Below are 23,084 nucleotides of genomic sequence, written 5' to 3'. Positions count from 1 at the left end.
GGCCCTAAGGTTGACACTAGTGAACTCCTGCCTAAGAGTTTGCTAGTTAAGGCCAGCAATCCCAACCCCCAACTCAAAAAACCAAGGAACTGAAGGAACATGTTACTAATAATTCACAACAGAACAAATTTAAAACGACATTCCGCTTTACAACAAGCTGTTGGGTGAAGTTCAGCAAATTTAAATGTCAAACAAAAGGGTACATAACAAACAGATGAATTCATATATCAATTTAAAATGTGTCGGGAAAAATTAATCTCCTGTGGAGTTAAAAGCACAGGCGCCCAAAGCAAAATCAATTACTCCAGCCTCATGACCTAAGCGACCTTAATTTCAACAAGACGACCCACCAGAAATGATAACTAAGAATGTAATGCACTAAGTAGTCGAATTGCAGTTACTGTTAATACTTTCCATCCTATAAGATTCAGTAGAAAGCAGAGAATATTTACCTTGTGAAAGTTCCGGAAATAGGCTGCCTTTTCATCAGGAAATTTCTCTAACCTCCTGGGGCCTTTGCTGGAGGCTTTCTTAAATACCAACCAACACCTTCTGAAAATCTGTTAGAAACATTAAGAGAATGCAAATGAGCCTGGTTAGTGTACCAAGAAGATATTAGAATCAGACATGATGATAATGAACATATGATAGTCCAGTGTGAGATAGCAGTAAAACCAAACATTTATGATTGCTACATCTGACATCACAAACATAGCTTAAGCAAAAGCAAGTTTTTAAATTTCACACTGCAGTAAGCAAAACATTTGTTTTGTCCGCATGTCCCTTGCACAGCCCTCACAATCTCCAAATGGGCTCCCCAACACCTGCCTCCCCACCACCCGGCCACAATCTCTCCCTCACTCCTTCCTCTCAGATTCTCAGCTACGGCCTTGTGCCACAGGCCTTCCTACACGATAGCCAGCCACCCCCTTCAATCTGGCCGGCTGCCGGGAAGGAAAAGAGGGAAAAAAAATTCAAAAGAGGTTCTGTCGATAAATTTGGCAGGATCTTCACATCCCTCCCACACTCCACTTCTGGGCTACTGAGCTGATACAAAACCTTCCTGGTAAATATCAGAGCCCGAGTGTCAGCAGGTCATCTGATCATTGGTGGGGTTCCATCCAAATCCGGTCTCCCACTACATCCATGTACCTGCACTTTCTGAAAGGTTGATGGGTAAGTGACCAGGAGTAGAAACGCTGACAATTTTTTTTTTCTCTTTGTCATTGGCACCAGGCAGCCAAAATCAGCTAACAATAATTCTGAAGTAGAACTCTGACACTTTCAAGGACTTTATAGTGAAAGGGTTTACAGAATGGATATCCTAATCTATGACATAGATACACAGATAGTGGTAATGTCACTGGGCTAGTAATCCAGAGGCCCAGGCTAATGCTGCAGGGGCATGGGTTCAAATCCCACCATGGCAGCTGGTGGAAGCTGAATTCAATGGATAAATCTGGAATATAAAGTCAATCTCAGTAATGGGGATGATGACAACTATCATTGATTGTCGTAAAAACCCATTTGGTTCACCAATTTAGGAAAAGAAATCTGCTGTCCTTACCCGGTCTGGCCTACATGCAACTCCAGACCCACAACAATGTGGTTGACTCTTAACTGCCCTCTGAAATGTTCAGTTCAAGGGCAATTAGGGATGGGCGACAAATACTGGCTTTGCCAGCAATGCCCAAATCCCTGAAAGAATAAAGAAGAAAAAAATGATGCATCACTGCCGTCAGTCAGTCAAGTGAGGTTGGAACACAACATGCTCACAAGCAACCTGCCTACTCTGTAATCTGTTTAGATGTACTACTAATAAATCTGTTTTAAGGAAGTGCCAGAGTACAGTTACAGTGTCTCTAAGACCATAAGACATAGGAGCAGAAATTAGGCCATTCGGCCCATCGAGTCTGCTCCGCCATTCAATCATGGCTGATGAGTTTCTCAACCCCATTCTCCCGCCTTCTTCCCGTAACCTTTGATCCCCTTACCAATCAAGAACCTATCTATCTCGGTCTTAAATACACTCAATGACCTGGCCTCCACAGCCTTCTGTGGCAATGAATTCCATAGAATCAACACTCTCTGGCTAAAGAAGTTTCTCCTCATCTCTGTTCTAAAAGGTCTTCCCTTTAGTCTGAGGCTGTGCCCTTGGGTCCTAGTCTCTCCTACTAATGGAAACATCTTCCCCACGTCCACTCTATCCAGGCCTTTCAGTATTCTGTAAGTTTCAATCGGATCCCCCCTCATCCTTCTAAACTCCATCGAGTATAGACCCAGAGTCCTCAAACGTTCCTCCTATGTTAAGCCTTTCATTCCTGGGATCTTTCTCGTGAACCTCCTCTGGACGCTCTCCAGGGCCAGCACATCCTTCCTGAGATACGGGGCCCAAAATTGCTCACAATATTCTAAATGTGGTCTGACCAGAGCCTTATAAAGCCTCAGCAGCACATCCCTGCTTTTATATTCTAGTCCTCTCGAAATAAATGCCAACATTGCATTTGCCTTCCTAACTACCGACTCAACCTGCAAGTTAACCTTAAAAGAATCCTGGATTAGGACTCCCAAGTCCCTTTGTACTCCAGACTTCTAAATTCTCTCCCCATTTCGAAAATAGTCTAGGCCTCTATTCTTCCTACCAAAGTGCATGACCTCACACTTGCCCACGTTGTATTCCATCTGCCACTTCTTTGCCCATTCTCCTAACCTATCCAAATCCTTCTGCAGCCTTCCCGCCTCCTCAATACTACCTGTCCCTCCACCTATCTTTGTATCATCTGCAAACTTAGTCAGGATGCCCTCAGTTCCTTCATCTAGATCATTAAGGTATAAAGTGAAAAGTTGTGGTCCCAACACTGACCCCTGCAGAACTCCACTAGTCACCGGCCGCCATCCTGAGAAGGACCCCTTTATCCCCACTCTCTGCCTCCTGCCAGACAGCCAATCTTCTATCCATGCTAGTACCTTGCCTCTAACACCATGGGCTCTTATCTTACTGAGCAGCCTCCTGTGCGGCACCTTGTCAAAGGCCTTCTGGAAGTCCAAGTAGATAAAATCCATTGGCTCTCCTTTGTCTAACCTACTCGTTACCTCCTCAAAGAATTCTAACAGATTTGTCAGGCATGACCTCCCCTTGATGAAACCATGCTGACTTTGCCCGATTTTACCATGCACTTCCAAGTATTCTGAAATCTCATCCTTAATAATGGACTCTAAAATCTTACCAACGACCGAGATCAGGCTAATCGGCCTGTAATTTCCCATCTTTTGCCTCACTCCCTTCTTAAACAGGGGGGTTACATTAGTGATTTTCCAGTCCTCTGGGACCCTCCCTGACTCCAGTGATTCCTGAAAGATCACCACTAACGCCTCCACTATCTCTTCAGCTATCTCCTTCAGAACTCTGGGGTGTAATCCATCTGGCCCAGGTGATTTATCCACCTTCAGACCTTTCAGTTTTCCTAGCACTTTCTCCCTGGTAATGGCCACCATACTCACCTCTGCCCCCCGACTCTCTTGAACTTTGGGGATGTCACTCGTGTCTTCCACTGTGAAGACTGATACAAAGTACCTATTCGGTTCCTCTGCCATTTCTTTGTTCCCCACTACTACTTATCCAGCGTCATTTTCCAGCGGCCCAATGTCCACTTTTGCCTCTCTCTTACCCTTTATATATCTAAAAAAACTCTTGCAATCTTCTTTTATATTACTGGCTAGTTTACCCTCATATTTAATCTTCTCCCTCCTTATTTCTTTTTTAGTTGTCCTCTGTTGGTCTTTGTAGGCTTCCCAATCCCCTGGTTTCCCACTGCTCTTCACCGCATTGTATGCTTTCTCTTTAGCTTTTATGCTGTCCCTGACTTCCCTTGTCAGCCATGGTTGCCTCGTCCTCCCTTTAGTATGCTTCTCCTTCCTAGGGATGAATTTTTGCTGTGTCTCCCAAATTACTCCCAGAAACTCCTGCAATTGCTGTTCCACTGTCTTTCCTGCTAGGCTCATCTCCCAGTCAATTCTGGCCAGCTCCTCCCTCATGCTTCTGTAGTTGCCTTTATTCAACTGTAATACCGTTACATCTGATTCCAGCTTTTTCCTCTCAAATTGCAGGGTAAATTCTATCATATTATGGTCACTTCCTCCTAAGGGTTCCTCCATCTTAAGCTCCCTTATCAAACCTGTCTAAGGGAAGATAGGTCACACATACCAGTAACCAAGAAGCACGTCAAGAGTCCACAGATCAGAGGGACCCATCCAAAACATACTTCAGTGTCAAAGTTGAATACGCTTCTGAATCAAAGCTGTGTATCAGAGTTCACTTTACAGTCACAAATGTTGTTAATGGTGGCACAGAACCACGATCAATTTTGAGCTGTTCTTGGCCTTTATGGCTCATGGCCACATTACACCAGGCATTTGGGCCAGCAAGCTAAGCAAATCGATTTCCCACACAGTAGTTATAACTGTAATAACAGGTTCAGTGGATCATTTAGAAAAGGCCTGGTATACAATCAACCATGGAAATAGCACTTCAAAGGATACCAGTGACATGCTCTAGGACCTTACAGCGTTGCCTTGTTAATAATGATGGCTGGTGACTTACTGTAAGTCACCATTGCGCACTTATGACAAAATTAATGCTGCCCTTAGCTTCTCTTCAGGGTAAGGCATGATATCTGTCTCTGGATGCTTTCCACACTGGTGGGGTGTCACATCTGTAGGTTTTTTTATTCCAGAATGCACTCTATTACACATTAATGTGAAGTGCTGGCCATCTCCTGAGGCAGTTTAGCGTTTACATATCAAACTAAAAGGTCAAGCATAGCACTAAGAAGAATTGCTGAGCAGGTATATTAGCCAGAAGCAATTATCAAAATGCCAAGTTGTGCATTAAAGCTTTTGTCACAACATGCTGAGGATTTTGCGCAACAAGACTATATTTATCTTTCCTCGGTGCCCAGTAAACTTGTTTAATGGCCTTAATAATTGAATATTCATCAGCCGTAATGGACAAGTTCTGGGGTCCAGTCGAGAAGTGATCAGATTACTGTGGGTTTTTATTTACACTGATTATAAAACTCAAAAGTAAATATGCATTAGGAGAGATTGGTTGCTACTGATTCAATACTATCAGAGAGAAAGGTTAAGCATGACCGAATACGGAGGTGCCACCATTGTAGCTTTCAGTGGGGAAAAGAAGCTACAGTAGCAAATTATATTGTTCTTCACCAGTTTCTAACTACCATTCCTTTACTTAGTCAAAGAACCATCCATTGTGGCTATAGCAAACCAGCCCAGTAAACAATGGTGTGCATTGACCACCATGTTTGTTAGATAGGAGCCATTAGTCAGCCCATCATTGATGCCTGTGCCTTCAGCTGCCTACACTCTAGCCCTAATCCTTTCTGTCTCCACCTCTCTTTCCACCTTTAAGATACTCCTTAAAACTCTAAGATAAAAGCAAAAAACTGCGGATGCTGGAAATCCAAAACTAAAATACCAGGAAAAACGCAGCAGATCTGGCAGCATCTGCGGAGAGGAACACAGTTAACGTTTCAAGTCCAGAACTGTTCTGTTCTGTTGAAGAGTCATATGGACTCGAAATGTTAACTGTGTTCCTCTCCTCAGATGCTGCCAGACCTGCTGAGTTTTTCCAGGTATTTTTTTTTTCTCCTTAAAACTCTACTTCTTTGACCAAGCTTTTGGTTATTGCTCTATTATCTCCTAATTTGGTTCCATGTCAAATGTTGTTTTTATATCACTACTGCAAAGCGTCTTTGGATGTTTTAAAATTTTAAAGGCACTATATAAATACAAGTTGGTGTTGTTAATTCAATCTGTTTGACGAACAACCTAATTCATTAAAAGTTTCAAGCATTATTGCCTTCACTGCAATTCAGCAATAGGGCCACTTCCTACAATATTACATTCTCACCGTTTCCCTTAATCAGGTATCAAAATGTCACCACGCCAGTATGAAGGAATCTAGAGTCAGGAAACTCAACTGATATCATGCTGTAGGCTGAAGTGATGGGGAGGGTACTGTGGATTGTGTCATAATCACACACTGGTGAGTTGCAGGGAAAAAGAAATTAACCAACTATCATGAATAGCAAGGCAGTGCTGCATGGTTCTACATGACCACATTGATATTGTTTGATGGTTCAGCATCACTCAGTCTGTCAATTGCACCAGGATAATCGAAAATACATTCATAAAAAATAAGAAAACCCATTTTACTTCAAAGATTAAAAATGATATTCGACGCTGATTTACAAATTTGATAATACAATATTTTTTTCAAAACTAAAACGCCGAATTCCTATTACCCATTTAATCGCCACAAGACTTTTGCTTGGTAAGTTGCTGCAAATGGGAGATCAAAATAGTGCAGTGCCCCCTACAAGGCGTCAGGGACATGTGTGAACAGGGCAAAAAACAGATTCAAGAACTATTAATGAGCAGCACAGAGTTTGAACTAGGGAGTGCAAATTAGAATAATGACTTGAACATAGGATTGGTTACAGAAAGTGAAATAAAGAGGGAAAGAGTGATTAGATTGAGAGAACGAATGAGAAAAAGACAAAGGGTGGGATTTTCCAGTCTTGTCAGCAGTGGGCATCTTTGTCAATTGACTTTTGGCCACTCTCCAAACTTTCCCTTCTTGCCCGCGATGACGCCCACAGCTGGTGAGACTGGAAAATCCTGGCCAAAGAGACAAAAGAAAAAATAAAAATGTAATATTTTATAAAATTCTCCAAAAACAATTAAAGGCTGAAGGAATGGGATTGGTCACGATGATGTGACCCGTGCATGAGTGATAAATCTGTAATTTCACTGGCTGATCAACATATGCTGAACAGCTTAAAAAGGACATTTTAAAGGCAAAATATGCTGACTAAAGATGGCTGCTGCAAGTCACCTGATGTCTGGTTTTTCCAGTTGACCAGCTCTGGAAAGTTTTGATGTGGAATTACAATTCAAACTTTGCAATTGAAATGTGTGAAGATGGATGCTTTTTAAAAAAATATATATTTTTGGGAATATGGCGGTATTCTATAAAGAAGGCTTTGCGTGTGTGTTTCCATGATTAATTAAACCGGGGGAAGGTTAGTAAAGACAGCTTGTCTGTGGGAACTGAGAGATGCATGCGTTTGTAATGAGAGGCTATAGTGAAGTTGGAATTACAAGTTAATAGGTTGGGTTTTAAAATTTGCATTGGGATAAGTAGGGACTTGACCTTTCAGCTGTTAAATGTCAAAGGGGGGTTTAGAATTGACAGGAACTTTTACAACTTACAAAGGTTTCATAAGTAAACAAGGGAAGGTTATTAAATTTTATTTGACCCGGACGTAGAGGTAATAGGAAAACATTAAAGATTTTTGTATTTTGGAAAAGTTGAGTTCAAAGAAGTGCTTAGGACAATGGAATCTAAGATGAAAGGGGAAAAAAAGATATTTAAGGAAAGATGTTAGTTGAGTTATGGTGGCTGTGTGGTGGTGGGGAGGGGATCCTGAGATCAGCGCTGTGCTGAGAAAAGGTGTGAAATCTGAAACAGCCACCCAGTGAGACCAGGAAAGTCTTTGTTTCAGAAAGCAGTCTGTTTCTGAACCATTCTTTTGGATTTCCATAGCAGAGTGGGTGTTTGAGGAGTCATGTGGTATACCTTTACTAATGTAACAGCAGTTTTGCGTTGGGGTAATATTTGTGGATTTTTATGGTTAAAAATCCATAAGGGAGCTGTTGCCAAGTGGTTTACTTGTGTGTTCTGACCAAGTGGGTTTTTTGGGAAGGGAATGTTTTGTGAAACTGTTTTAACTGTGTTATTTTAATGCTGCGTGCTTAAGTTTTTAATTCTTCTTGTTAATAAATATTTTTATTTTAAAATCCTAAAAGTGTTACTGGGATTCTAAGCTTCTGGGATCAGTAGTTTTCCCCTCATTTTCAAAACACAAACGCTGATGTTCAGTAAGACTAGCTTCCCTTTGGGATTTGGCTTGCTCAATGAATAACATCGGCTGTGGTCGTAACAAATGAGACAGAACAAGCTACTTAAAAATGCAAAGCCACCTTCCAAGGTCAAGATGAATAAGCAAACAGGCACCCTCAGGGGAGTGTGAAGAGAGGGACATTTCCTATAATTCAAAGATCCATCGAAACTCATCATTGTCTAAGGAAGGGACATTAAAATGCAAAGTGTTGATTACTCTTGAAACAATGGCTGCCACAGATAACCCCACCCAAAACCCCTTGGAAATACACAATGGGTAAAGTATAACATGCCAGACTGGCAGCCACTGCAGAGATTGCAAGTGACTAAAGGAGTGTCAAGAACGTTTTCAGCAGAACCACAATGCCCTGTCAGTCTTTCCACCCCACCCCCACTAGAGCTGTACCTTGAATGTCCTGCCATCCATTCTTAATTAGCACATTCTCTTAGATAATATCACCACCTTTAACACATCTTTGTTCCCTGTCTGTGACATCTTTTGATTATCTGCTCCTATCACTGCTTGCTTGTCCCTACAACCACCACCACCCATCCACCCCAACTTCTCTCCCCTCACCCCCCCACCTTAAATCAGCTTATATTTCACCCCTCTCCTAATATTACTCAGTTCTGTTGAAGGCTCATGAGGACTCGAAATGTCAACTCTTTTCTTCTCCGCCGATGCTGCCAGACCTGCTGAGCTTTTCCAGGTAATTCTGTTTTTGTTTTGAAAAACCACACTCTCTCCCTCTCTCTCTTTTTAAAAAAGTGCGTGTCGCCGGCTCGAGAAGTCAACAATCAGAACCTGAGATCTCATAATAATTGCAACATCTTCTGCATCTGATTGCATGCAAGAAACCAGCTAACCTAAATCAGCCGCTACATCTCAAGGCAAATCAAAGGACATTTAACTGTATATTCTTTTAACTGGACTCTAACCCCTTATTTTGGATACCTGTGCATGTGACATTGCACTTGTAATTTTATTTTTTGGGTTTAGTAATTAATAAATTTTCCCTTTCATGATCTCAAGAATACCTTGTTTGATTGGCTCCTTATTGCTCACTGCGTAAATAGTTAAACACATTTGGATTCAGAAAAGGCATATCTTGTGAAAAATGTTGTTGTGGCCAACCGAGGAGGCTAAATAGAGAGGAGCTAGATCAACCCTTCTCACCTGGTCATAACAGAATCCACACTTATAATAGTTAATTTCTAGTGCCCCCACAGAGGATGGCTGACAGCAATTAAGAATTATCACACCATCAAAAAGGACACTCAGACTAATCAGACACATCTTAATCCCTGTGGGGAATTTGCTTCGTAACTATCATACAAAAGACAGGAAACTCATACCATGACATATATTTAAACAGTGAATCAGGTTTTAAGGAGGCAGAGCTATGCAACTCAAGACAGCAGCTTCCTGATTTTTACATTTAGCCATGCATCTCTCCTCACCTCAGGAGGCTGGAGCATTTCTGCAAAATAGTGGTGAGCACCATCACCCTTTTATTTACTTTGGCATTAAATGCCAGCATTACCAACGATGCCTACATCGCCGAGGACGAGAGAAGAAACAGGCTGGGATTTTACACGTTGGCACTTTCGGGCGTTTCACCTGCCACAATGGTGCCCTCCCCCCCAGGCCCCCGAGCCAATTTCAGGATTTTGGCAGGCCTCTGGCTCTGCTCCACAGCCCAGCGGGCAGAGGTCAGGGAACGGCTGAAGCAGGCCCAGCGGGGCATGAACTGTGGTTCAGCACAGCCAGCAGCCGCAGAACAGAGCAGCAGGCTAAAGAACAAAAAAACTAATTTTATTTTAAAACATATGGTGGTCTACGCATAGGCTCTTCCTGTAATTTTGAAATTACCCCCCCACTAGTCACCAGATGGTAGAAACACACAGCACTCCTGGCACCTATCACTTGAGAAAGCACAAATATTGCAAAACATAAGCTTGTAAAGCATTTCAGTCATTTACCTCCTATTTACAATGTATTTTTCAATCAAAATATTATATACGCCCATCCGGCAGATTGCCAGTATTAAAGTTCTTATGGGGAGAACGAGCATTTTGGGGATGGATCCCTCACCAAAGCACAAACGACCTGCACCCAGCATGCAAATTCTTTGGGATTCTTTCACAGATGCTTGCCTGACCTTGTTTCTAGCATTTTCTGAATCTGTCTCAGATTTCTGGAGTCCACCGTCAATCCAAATCCAAACGCCGTACAAGTAATGAGCCCTCAGTTTGATAAGTCGACCTACCCCACATAAATTTGGTAACCTGTTCAAGAACCTGTGAAAGCCTGTCAGAACAAAGCGAAACTCAGCAACAGGCTGTTGCTGTCACAACCTTTAGAGTAAAACCTGAAAGAAAATGCTGCAAGCACTCAATCAATCAGGCAGCCGTCAGTGGAGAGAATGGGCAAGTTGACTTGGTGCAGAGTTTTGACAAAGGGCTAACTTGTCATTTCCCTCCACAGATGCTGCATTTGCTGTTTTTATTTCCTGTGCAATTTTGCTTATTTTACGTTTTAAGAGGCTGCCCTGAATACCGGCCCTTAGGCTGAGTTGTTGGTGCAACACTCTTGTGTTTTGAAATTTGAAGACCATTGGCCATAAACTATAATCCCTAATTCCATATCCATTGCCCAGCCACGCTCATAAGGACAAAACATCAATTTCAGAGCTAAGGTTGGTCATTGTAAATTAACCTAGGTTTTACCCCACGTGGGGCCAAACCATTGAGGAAAAATATAATTAACATGGACAAAAAAAAAGCCCCCAATTTGGTCACCACCTTCCTCCAAACAAAGGAATGGGCTGGTATGACAGGGAAGACGGAAGTGCACACTCCACCACTCTCTAAGCGTAGAGGCTGGGATTTTCCGGCACTGCTGGGGGCAGGACCCCTCCACAGGCGATGCGTCGCCCCAACCAGAAGTCCATTGATTTGCGGCGGGACCGGACGATTGCCGTGGCGGGCGGGTGTGAAAAATCCCGCCAAGAGCGTCCTAATCCAGCAGCACTCAAACTCAGAAATCCCTCGGAGGCCGTGCCCCTGGCCAGTTTAACACACCCTCTTTCTACACCAACCGTCAATAAAACATTCCCCTTGTTAAAGCATGCAATAATACTACAAGTACTATGGGCCCACATGCACAAAGGTCAAAAGACTCATTGTTGGGAACATGTGCCCTTGAAAATAACATCTGAACAAAACAGGCTGCTGCGTAAATATGCAAAATTGTGAGGCAAAAATAAAAATAATTTCACAAATCAAATGCAAAATACTGTGGATGCCAAAATTCTGAACTAAAAACAGGAAATGCTAGAAACACTCAGCAAGTCAGGCAGCATCTATGGAAAGATAGCCTCTCAAATTGAGGACCTTTCATTAGAACTGGTCATAATAAGCAAGGCTATCGCAAGCCTGTATTGTAGCAAAGCAAACATCATATATTGAAGCTAGCTGTCTCACTCAAATACAGGGTTATCATTAATGTAAAGTGAACGCAATGGTAATAAATGTTATGATGAGGGGGGGATTGAAGCACGCTGCTGAAGCAGGTTGATAACGTTTGTTTTGTATCTGCTTCAGCTGATTTGACAGTATTCAGTGCTAACACTGGGTAGTGCTGACGTGCTTTACTGGCCAGAGCACAACAGTTCATTCACAAAAACCATCAGATTAATTTCACTCATGTGACATGTTTTGCCAGGATCAAAATTTCTGGGAACAACGTACCTCTCTTCAATCAGTGAACATAGTTGCACAAATGAAAGCATAACAGCCATTAAAACCTGCGGGATGCCAACCCAGCATTTATGTGAGATCAGTGGGAGGGTATTAAATTAACCAGGGGGTACACAGGAAGGGATATTACTGTGGGCACATCTCTCGCACCTACCATAAGAAGGCAGGCTGTCTAGTACCTTCCCACCACTGAGGGGGAAAGGAGGTAGGGAGGTGGAAAGGTGTGGCCCAGGCCACAGTAGTATCCTCCTGTGTCAGGAGAGCTACCAAGGCATTTGGGAAAAAAAGGACAACTTACCAGTCTTTGCGGTTTGAGGCTGCTTGGCTCACTCCAGCTCAACTGGTCGCCTCTTTACCTCAGCACACTTGGTTCATTGGCTACTGGTACTATATTGGATCTGAAATGAGGCAGGGAAACGGGACCTCCCGGCACTGGGAGTCCTGCCCCTGTGTCTCTCCTGAGTGCCGTTTGTCTTAGAAGAAGATGGTGTGAGGAGGGCGGCGGTGGTCTACGAGTGGACATTCCATCCTTTACAACGCAGGCTGGGAAATCCTGAAAACGGCACAGGCCCTACACAACCAGTTGTGTTCTGGTGGGCTCCTCTACTCTCTCAATAGGCTTACGGTCAGAGACTCAGTGGAACTCCCACTTATTTTCAGACCCAACACCCCATTTAATACCAGTCTATTTGCATCACTAAAGATTAATTAACAACTCCCCTAATCATTCCATAGCCCAGTTTTGAATATAGCCACTGGTGCAGTGGTGGCAAGTGTTCTTTAGCAAGAGGTGGTTAAGATTAAACAGAATTTTGATCTTACCGATTTGCTGCCCAAATTTATTTAATTACTGCCTGAATAGAGGTGGACAACTAGAAACCATTTCATGCTTCATTAGGAATTCCTTAAATCCAGACAAAAGCATTACATTTACACAGAATTTACAGCAAAGAAACAGGCCATTTAGCCCAACTGGTCTATGCTGCTATTTATGCTCCCATGAGCAACATCCCACTTTACTTCATCTTACCCTACCTACATATCTTTCCGTTCCTTTCTCCCAAAGTCGTAGTGAAAGAGGAGGTAGCTGAGACCCAGGAGGGCTAAAAAGTTCTTAAAGAGGAGGCATTAGAAAGGCTGGCTAATAAGTCACCAGGACTGGATCAGATGCATCTGAGGTTACTGAGGAAAGTAAAGGTGGAAATTGTGGAGACACTGGCTATAAATCTTCCAATCCTTCTGAGATATAGGGTGGTGCTGGAGGACTGGAGAATTGCATATGTTATACCCCTGTTTAAATAAAAGATTTAAGGTTAAACCCAGCAACCACAGGCCAATCGGTTTAACCTCGGTAGTGGGAAAGCTTTTAATGTAATTTATTCTTTCACAGAATGTGGGCCTCACAGGCAAGGCCAGCATTTGTTGCCTGTCCCTAATTGTCCTTCAACTGTGTGGTTGCTGGGCTATTTGAGAGAGCAATTAAAAGTCAACCACATTGCTGTTGGGTCTGGAGTCACCTGTAGGCCAGGCCAAGCAAGGATGGCAGATTTCCTTCCCTGAAGGACATAAGTGAACCAGTTGGGTTTTTACCACAATTGATGATGGTTTGATGGTCACCATTACTGAGACTAGTGTACAATTCCAGATTTTATTAACTGAATTTAAATTCCATCAACTGCCACGGTGGGATTTGAGCCTGTGTTCCCAAAACACTATCTTGGCCTCTGGATTACAGTCCAATGACATTACCACTACACCATCTCCTCCGTTTTAGAAATGATAATCCGGGGCAAAATTATCAATGATTTAAAGAAGTGCGGATTAATTAAGGAAAGCCAACATGGATTTGTTAAGTGAAAATCATGTTTAACTAATTTGATTGAGCTTGTCTGATGAGGTAACAGAGAGGAATGGTGACGAAAATGCGGCTGATGTGGTCTACATTGAGTTCCAATAGGTGTTTGATAAAGTGCCACATCACGGGCTTGTCAGGAAAGTTGAAGCCCATGGAATAAAAGGGAAAGTGGCAGCAATGGATACGAAGCTGGCTGAGTGACAGGAAACAGAGTAGTGGAGAGCAGTTATTTTTCGGACTGGAGGAAGGCACATAGTGGGATTCACCAGGGGTCAGCATCAGGACTACTGCTTTTCTTGATCTATACCAATGACCTAGGCTTGGGTGTGCAGGGCACAATTTCAAAATCTGCAGACAAGACAAAACTTGGAAGTATTGTGAACTGTGAGGAAGATAGTGAGAGATTTCAAGTGGAGATAGACAGGCTGGTGGAATAGGGTACAACGTGGCTGACGAAATTTAATGCAGAGAAGTGCAAAGTGATACATTTTAGTGGTAAGAATGAGGAAAATAATATTTACTAAAGGACAAAATTCTAAACGGGCTGCAGGAACAGAGGGACCTGGGGGTATATGTGGTCAAATTGATGAAGGTTTCACGAGGACACCTTGATTGGCAGAAGAACCAGAGGCAACATGAGGAAAAGCTAAATTATGCAATGAGTGGTTTGGATCTGGAATACATTTTCTGAGAGGGTGGTGGAGGCAGATCGCATTGTGGCTTTCAAAAGGGAATTGGACGATCATCTGAAAAGAAAACCTTTGCAGGGCTACGAGGAAAAGGCAGGGGAGTGGGCCTAGTCAAGTTGCTCTTGCAGAACCGGCATGGGCACAAAGGGCTGAACAGGCTCCTTCAGTGATTCTATCACACCCATCACCCACCCAGACCTCTACTTGCCTCTCATGGACTTGCCTAGCCTTTTGCAGCTTCACTTACCTCTTAAGCACAGGTTTGCTAGGATGTTAACAGGCAGCAGAGGTGAAAGGTATTAATGAGTCTGTACGTTCCTTTAAAACAGTTAGGCAATTGGTTGAAATAGAGGAACATTAAAATAAATGGAGGGTAAAGAGGTGGGTGCAACATGTGGAAATAAAACACCAGCTCACACTTGGTAGGCTTTATAGCCTGTTTCAATGCTGTAGCCTTATATGAATCCCACCTTCTGCTCCTTATAGCGTTTTGATCACCTTTTCCAATGTTTTTCCTCAGCTACAGTCAGCTGACATGAAAGAAGCACATTTGCCTATTTTGTCTCAATTGCTGTCATGTCTCTGGCTGTCTCACTAGACTCAATGTAACGTCTTGTTCACAGTCTCTTTTCCAGGCCACTTCTCTGTCTGACAGCAAGAGCCTCTCATTTCCCAGGTCAACACCTGACCACATTTTCTCACAGCCAACTCCTTCCGACAGCGTCCATACTTTTGTCATTGCTGGCAATATGCTGTGGGCCTGGTCGCTTCCTTTGGGTGTTTTTCTTTCTCATACATTCAGTACATTGCATTTATCCATAACAACCATGCCATGGTTCAGTGTATATGAGTGCTTGTAGGTCCCTTGAAATCCCTTCACTTCTCCACCACAACCTCCTGCCTCTTCCAACCCTGTCCCAAACCCAAGTTCTTGGTGGTTTGATTATGGCCTTGTAACATTTCTATCCATGAGTTTTCCAAAATCAACAATGGGCTTATGTTAAGGAGATGTGTTTGGGCTAATGATGCATTTTGATTAATTCTGCCAAACCAGTGAAGGCAAGCACAAATGTCTCACTCCACTGATACGTTTAATGCAACTGACACTCGCGCATTCGTTTTCCTCTATACCCAGGGGGTGGGGAACCCCCAGCCTGGGGCCTGGATTCAGCTCATTGCCCTTTTTATCTGGTCTGCAGGGAGATTTCAAAATCCATCCCACCTCCCCCAACCCACCTTCCCCCCCACCCCCGTGCTGCACTCTGGGTTGGCTGCTGCCATGTTCTGATCCCGGAGCCTTGGCTGCAGTCACCAGAGGCTCAGTCTGTGGGGAGAGAGCGAGGCGCAAGATCCAGGTGCAGGAGCACAGGGCAGGGACAGGATGGGAAGCTGCCGATCACGTGGAGAAGTGAGAGTAACCCGGGCGGGGGAGAAAGGGAGCAGGGAACCCGGCTCCATCGGCGAGGTGAACGTTTCTGCATTCTCTCTTAAAAAAAATAAATGAAGTTGGTTTTTACGTGTGTGTGGGGCCCACGACTGATTTTGTCTGTGTGTGATGGCCGTTGGTAAGTAAAATGTTCCCCACCTCTGCTCTATATCAACAATCATCACAGCCCCGAAGTGACACATCACCAGGAGTGTTTGGGACATTTTAAATGGCATGCGCAGGAGCTTATTTAATTTCTATTTTGTTTGTTAAGAAAATCTCGAGTACATTATGCACATTTAACATTTAAATTTAAAATGTCAAATTAATTAATTATTGATGGTGAGACCAGCCAGACCCTCAGGTCCCATAGCCATGGAAACAACCACAGCAGCATGTGTGTTCTTCTTTGCAATTACTTACATATTAAATTGCACAGCCAATGCACCAGCCTGTGGGGAAAATGTCGATCTCCAGTTTCACCAGTGGCAAATCAAACAACAGCAATAACTTGTATTTATATAGTGCCTTGAACACCATAAAGCACCCCAAGCCGCTACGCGGGAATGTTTTAAAGCAAAATTTGAGCCACGTCGCGAGGTGAGAGGGCAGATAGCCAAAAGCTTGGTCAAAGTGGTAGCTTTGAAGGGGTGTATTAGAAGGAGGAAAGAGAGGTTGAGAGCCAGTGAGGTTTAGGAAGGGAAGGCCACCCCAGAGAAGTGGCCTGGAAAAGAGACTGTGACCGAGACGTTACATCGAGTCTAGTGAGACAGCCGGAGACATGACGGCAATTGAGGCAAAATAGGCAAATGTGCTTCTTTCCTGTCAGCTGACTGTAGCTGAGGAAAAACATTGGGAAAGGTGATCAAAACGCTATAAGGAGCAGAAGGTGGGATTCATATCAGGCTACAGCATTGAAACAGGCCATGAAAGCACGGCCACCAATGGTGGAGCTATTAAAATGGGTTATACTCAAGAATTAAGAGGAGCGCAGATATCTCGGAGGGTTGTGGGGCTGGAGGAGATGACAGAGAAAGGGGAGGGCAAGGCCATGGAGGGATTTGAAAACAAGAATGAGAATTTTAAAAGCGAGGCATTGCTTAACCAGGGGCCAATGTGGGCCAGTGAGCATTAAAGTGATAGATGAATGGACGCAGTGCAAGTAGGACATGGGCAGCAGAGTTTTGAGTGACCTCAGGTTGTCAGTGGGTAGGACGTGTGAGGCTAGCCAGGAGTGCATTGGAATAGTCAGGTCCAGGGATGTGGATGATGCTGCACAGAAAGAGGACATTTGCACCATTGTGCCTGTGCTAGCTCTTTGAAGGAGCTATCCAAATAGTTCCATTCCTCTGCTCTTTTCCCATAGCTCTACAAATTTTTTCTTCGCAATTTACTGTCCAATTGCCAGAATACCGCTGGCACACTCACTACCATGGGTGAATCCGTAATCACCCACTCTGGGGAATAATTCCATTCTTTAGCCACAGCATGAATATATCAGATTGTGGATTGAAATGTGGCGTTGCCCCAAGGGTTACCAACTCTTCAGAAAAGTAAGGGACGATTTGATCATGAGAAGAAGAAGTGACCTGGGGTAAGGGGGGGGTGGCGGAATAAGAGGGCAGGGTTCCTCCCCTCCACAGTGACGAGCCATAGCGATTTTACACCTTGAGATGGTGCAGTGAGGTGCATTCCTTTTTTCCTATTTTCATTGAAAATTGATGTACAGCCAAGATTTGAAAATATATAAAAGATACCCTCTTCCCACACAAATTGTTCGCTACATAGTTCAAGGGTGTAAAAATAATTTTGATTTATTTATGCAACCTGGCTTCCTATGCTCACTTTAACTCTGTAATTTCACCTGTGAATTGAGCTGAGACAGCACTGACCATTCAACGTGAGCCAAACTTGATTAATTTTCCATGTTATACAGAATTTGTGATGGTGTACCATTTTGTATGATCCCTATAATTAATACCATAGCTGATCCCAATAAAAGCTTGATGTAAATTTAAAGTCTTGCAGTGACTTTGGAGTTGGTCGAAAGAGTTCTGGGGGCATCAGAGTCAATTCAACCCCTCTGGTCCCATCCCGATCTCACTGTCACCATTGCTTGGCTTGGGCCTGGCCCACTCTCCCTGTGCAACCGCTCCTCACGCACTCCTCACACATCCTCCCCGCGCAGCCTCTCCTCTCACACTCCCCACTCCTCCTCCCCGAGCAGCCTCACCTCTCACACTCCTCACTCCTCCCCGAGCAGCCTCACCACTCACACTCCCCACTCCTCCTCCCCGAGCAGCCTCACCTCTCACACTCCCCACTCCTCCTCCCCGAGCAGCCTCACCACTCACACTCCCCACTCCTCCCCGAGCAGCCTCACCACTCACACTCCCCACTCCTCCCCGAGCAGCCTCACCACTCACACTCCCCACTCCTCCTCCCCGAGCAGCCTCACCTCTCACACTCCCCACTCCTCCTCCCTGAGCAGCCTCACCTCACACTCCCCACTCCTCCTCCCCGAGCAGCCTCACCACTCACACTCCCCACTCCTCCCCGCGCAGCCTCACCTCTCACACTCCCCACTCCTCCCCGAGCAGCCTCACCTCTCACACTCCCCACTCCTCCCCGAGCAGCCTCACCTCTCACACTCCCCACTCCTCCTCCCCGAGCAGCCTCACCTCTCACACTCCCCACTCCTCCTCCCCGAGCAGCCTCACCTCTCACACTCCCCACTCCTCCCCGCGCAGCCTCACCTCTCACACTCCCCACTCCACCTCCCCGAGCAGCCTCACCACTCACACTCCCCACTCCTCCTCCCCGAGCAGCCTCACCTCTCACACTCCCCACTCCTCCTCCCCGAGCAGCCTCACCTCTCACACTCCTCACTCCTCCTCCCCGAGCAGCCTCACCTCTCACACTCCCCACTCCTCCTCCCCGAGCAGCCTCACCACTCACACTCCCCACTCCTCCTCCCCAAGCAGCCTCACCTCTCACACTCCCCACTCCTCCCCGAGCAGCCTCACCTCTCACACTCCCCACTCCTCCCCGCTCAGCCTCACCTCTCACTCTCCCCACTCCTCCCCGAGCAGCCTCATCTCTCACACTCCCCACTCCTCCCCGCTCAGCCTCACCTCTCACACTCTCCACTCCTCCTCACGCAGCCTCACCTCTCACACTCCCCACTCCTCCCCGCTCAGCCTCACCTCTCACACTCTCCACTCCTCCTCATGCAGCCTCACCTCTCACACTCCCCACTCCTCCCCGCTCAGCCTCACCTCTCACACTCTCCACTCCTCCTCACGCAGCCTCACCTCTCACTCTCCCCACTCCTCCCCGAGCAGCCTCATCTCTCACACTCCCTACTCCTCCCCGCTCAGCCTCACCTCTCACACTCCCCACTCCTCCTCCCCGAGCAGCCTCACCTCTCACACTCCCTACTCCTTCGTTCCCATAAGGGGGGCGCCTGGCCAAGCGCCCCAGGGACAAGCCACCGATGGCTGTGGCAAGAGGAGCCTCCCACACTGCCAACCTGGAGAGCAGAACTTTTCGGCCTGTCAGCAGTGCCAGATTTTGGGACGCAAATGGAAATATAGGGCAAATGGCAGCCCAGGGATGTTTCCTACAGGACAAATCTTAAAAATTAAGGACAATCCCCTAAAAGACAGGACTACTAATAATGCGCCGACAACCAACCGATAACACATTTCAGGACCCTGCAGGCGGAGGGAAGGCCAGGCCGGGCAGATTTCCGACAGCACCATTCTCTGTCTGGATTGCCTACGAAGTTTTGCTTTGTTGTCTCCCCCTTTTTCTCTCTACCTTTCGGTAAATGTTAGGACAGTGAGATTGCAAAATCCTGACGGCTTTTAAAAATATATGACTTTGAAAACCTTGCCAAACGACTGCAAAATGACTGATGTTTTTAATGACTAGTTTGTTCCAACAGTGAATCTTGTTCATGCTGTCGAATACCGGAGGAGTTGTGACTCAGTAACATCACTAGTTCTGTGGGTGTTTTAATTTCATTTGTACTCACTCCTAAATCAGTGTAGGTAGCTCTGCATCGATTATTGTCAAGCATAAAGCATATAGGGATTGAATCTATTTATGCGAATACTAAGGATGGTCTCTTTAGATTAATAATGAAAATCTACAACAGACCAATAATCATGTTAACCTATTTCATAAGTCTCTCAGCTCTTATCCTCTTGGATAATTATTAACCCATAAAGGGTAGTTATTAACTTACCTGTAAAGACCATATTAATCAAAATGATCCAGTTTTTATGGCTATCTTTAAATAGTGCGAAGGGATCTTTTACATCCAAAAGAGAATCGACGAGCCCTTGTTTGACACCTTCCAGAAGGTGACAGCTCTGGCAGTACAACATTCCCTCAGTGCCGCACTGCAATGTCAACTTACACACAGGGCTGAATTTTATGGCTCCCCAAGCCAACGTATTTGAAGGCAGGGGGCTCATTAACTAAAACGGGTGGCCTACCCACCAGCTTCCTGCCCACACCCAGAAGGTCAGAAGTCGGGATGTTCGCTGATGATTGCACAATCTTCAGCACCATTTGTGACTCCTCAGATACTGAGGTAGTCCATGTCCAAAAGCAGCATGACCTGGACAACATTCAGGCTTGGGCTGATAAGTAGCAAGTAGCATGCGCACCACACAAGTGCCGGGCAATTACCATCTCCAAGAAAAGAGAATCTAACCTTGACATTCAATGGCATTTCCATTGCTGAATCTCGCATTAACATCATCATGGGAGTGACCATTGACCAGAAACTGAGCTGGACTACCATATAATTACTGTGGCTACAAGAGGAGGTCAGAGGCTAGGAATCCTGTGGTAAGTAACTCATCTCCTGACTCTCCAAAGCCTACCCACCATCTACAAGGCATAAGTCATGAGTGTGAGGAATACTCTCCACTTGCCTGGATCAGAGGAGGTCCAACAACACTCGAGAAGCTCAACACCATCCAGGACAGAGCAGCCCGCTTCATTGGCACCTCATCCATCACCTTCAACATTCACTCTCTCCACCACCGACGTACATTGGCAGCAGTGTGTACCATCTACAAGATGCATTGCAGAAACTCACCAAGGCTCCTTCAACAGCACCTTCCAAAACCACGAACCCTACCACCTCGAAAGGAAAGGACATCAGATGCATGGGAATACTACCACCTGCAAGATCTCCTCCAAGCCACTCACCATCCTGAGTTGGAACTATATCGCCGTTCACTGGGTCAAAATCCTGGAACTCTCTCCCTAACAGCACTGTACACCACAGGGACTGCAGCGGTTCAAGAAGGCAGCTCACCAACACCTTCTTGAGAGCAAGTGGGATGGGCAATAAAAATGCTGGCCTAGCATCACGTCCAAGTCTCAAGAAAGAAATAAAAATATTACAATGGGCAGGCAAGGTGTCAGGCAACCGTTGGGCCTATTGAACCCTAAATGGCCAAGTAATGGCCACTTAAGGGCCTCATCCTATCTCTACCACAGTTTCATGTGCGGCTGGGGAAGGTGGAGGCAAGGCGAATAGCCCGGTAGCTTTCATTGTACGGGCAGGAAAGGGGGTACCTCCTTGGGTGGTTTGTGTGCCCATTGGGGGCACCCTCTCCCAAAATTGTACCCCCTCCTTTATCCTTTATGATTTGAGGTTGGAGATTGGGTTTGAATTAAATGGCCAAACCATGACCAGAAACTTCATCTGTATCAAGTCCAAGCATATCAATTGGTTGCACAGTACCAATGCTTATCTGTTCAATAACAACAAGTTAAATCTAAGATGCTTGATAGCGAGCAGACCAGGATATTTTGATGACAGTGGTTATGAGGATACATTTCCTTTTCCTATGAGTCATGTCCATCATCTGCCCCATCAATTTGATCACACAGAACCACAAGCTCAAATTCATAGATCTAATCACACACCTAAGAGACCTTCGTATCTCAAAGACCATTTATGTACCTAAAGAAAGCAGACAAGTTGAACGCTAAGAAATTACTTGATGGATATATGTTTGTTGTTTAGAGTGATTTAATTTCAGGTCTTTAGTTAAAAGGGGGAAAAATGTAATGTTCAATGGTTGGAGTGATCTGTGTTTGATTTGTGCTAAGTCTGTTCACTGATCTATGTTCACTGTATTTGATTGCTTAAGCCTGCAGATGGATCTAAAGAGCATAAGCAACTGACACCAGAGAGAAGGTTCTGGAATCTGACTGAGAGCATAGCATGTGTGTTGAAATCCTGTGACTACTGAGATATTTTAAAGTAGCTATAAATAAACCTGTTGTAGATTTATAACTAGTGTTATCTCTGCATTGCTCTGAGATAAATCAGATATGTCAAGATATACGACAAACCAGTGAATACAAAACAGTACACCTTCTTCTTCAGCCTTGGCAGTCTGTGTGGCCAAGGTGTTTTCATTCATCATTACTATCCCTACCATAGAAGATTACTCTCTCAATCAGCCTTAGACTGATGTACATGAGAAAACGTCCACATTGTATAATGAGAAAGATTAAAAAACAAGCAAAAGAAAGGGTTTTATGTGACATTACTATCCTGCATAGATTCATCATCATATCTAAATAAATACTCCTCCAATGATTAGGTCTCCAAAGTTTTTATTAATTTATCTGGAACTCCTACAAATTTGCTAACTTTCTAGTGACTAAAATCAATTTTGCCATTTCATTATAATAGTGCCTGACACAAACAATACAGAGCTACCCAAGAATTCTATATACCAGGTGCCGGCACAGATGTGAAAAGCTTCAAGACAGCTGAAATATACTGTAGTCGGACCTGATCAGGATAACTTGTTCTTTTCAACTGTTCTAACATTGCATATATTCCAATCATATACTTCCTAGAACATAATTTAGAAGAAAAACATTCATGTAAACCGTCTCATATTTTTTCTCCCCAGAACGGAAGAAAACACTAATAGCAGAGCCATTTCTGATCCGTGTCCTTCTCCACACAAGCCTGCCCTGGCTGCACTCAGCTTTGCTCACCTACTCTGATCCACACCCATTTCAGAACTTGATTATCAATATTGACCTTTCTTGATGGTCTTACATGTGCGTTCATCAAGAAAGTAACAAATTGTCACAAAGGACAAAATGGGCGCTGCATGAACCAGAGAGCTAATAGAAAATCAAGCGCTTCTTATAGCTATGAAACCAGAAGTAATTGATGTCATTTGCTATGCTAAACCAGTCAACTGTTATGTACTTATCACTATTCGGAGAAGGCCTTCCTAATGGCTTTGAGTGGCAAAGTCTTCCAAATTTTAATAAAGATCAGATGCATAGGAGGGAGCTTAGATTAAC

General features: G+C 44.6%; 1 protein-coding gene across 1 annotated transcript in view; it reads right to left on the bottom strand.

Moving 5' to 3' along the window:
* The window catches only part of dok6 (docking protein 6), a 422,100-nt gene that overhangs the window by 203,273 nt on the left and 195,743 nt on the right, over window positions 1-23,084 (bottom strand). The window contains exon 2 of the mRNA XM_078540045.1: window positions 453-560. Coding sequence (XP_078396171.1) covers window positions 453-560 — 108 coding nt within the window. The remainder of the gene's footprint in view (window positions 1-452; window positions 561-23,084) is intronic.

The sequence above is a fragment of the Cetorhinus maximus genome, chromosome 4 (assembly GCF_964194155.1).
Source record: "Cetorhinus maximus chromosome 4, sCetMax3.hap1.1, whole genome shotgun sequence".
In the NCBI taxonomy this organism is placed as follows: domain Eukaryota; kingdom Metazoa; phylum Chordata; class Chondrichthyes; order Lamniformes; family Cetorhinidae; genus Cetorhinus; species Cetorhinus maximus.
The sequence above is the reverse complement of the archived record's forward strand: the minus strand, read 5'-3'. Positions and strand labels throughout refer to the sequence as shown.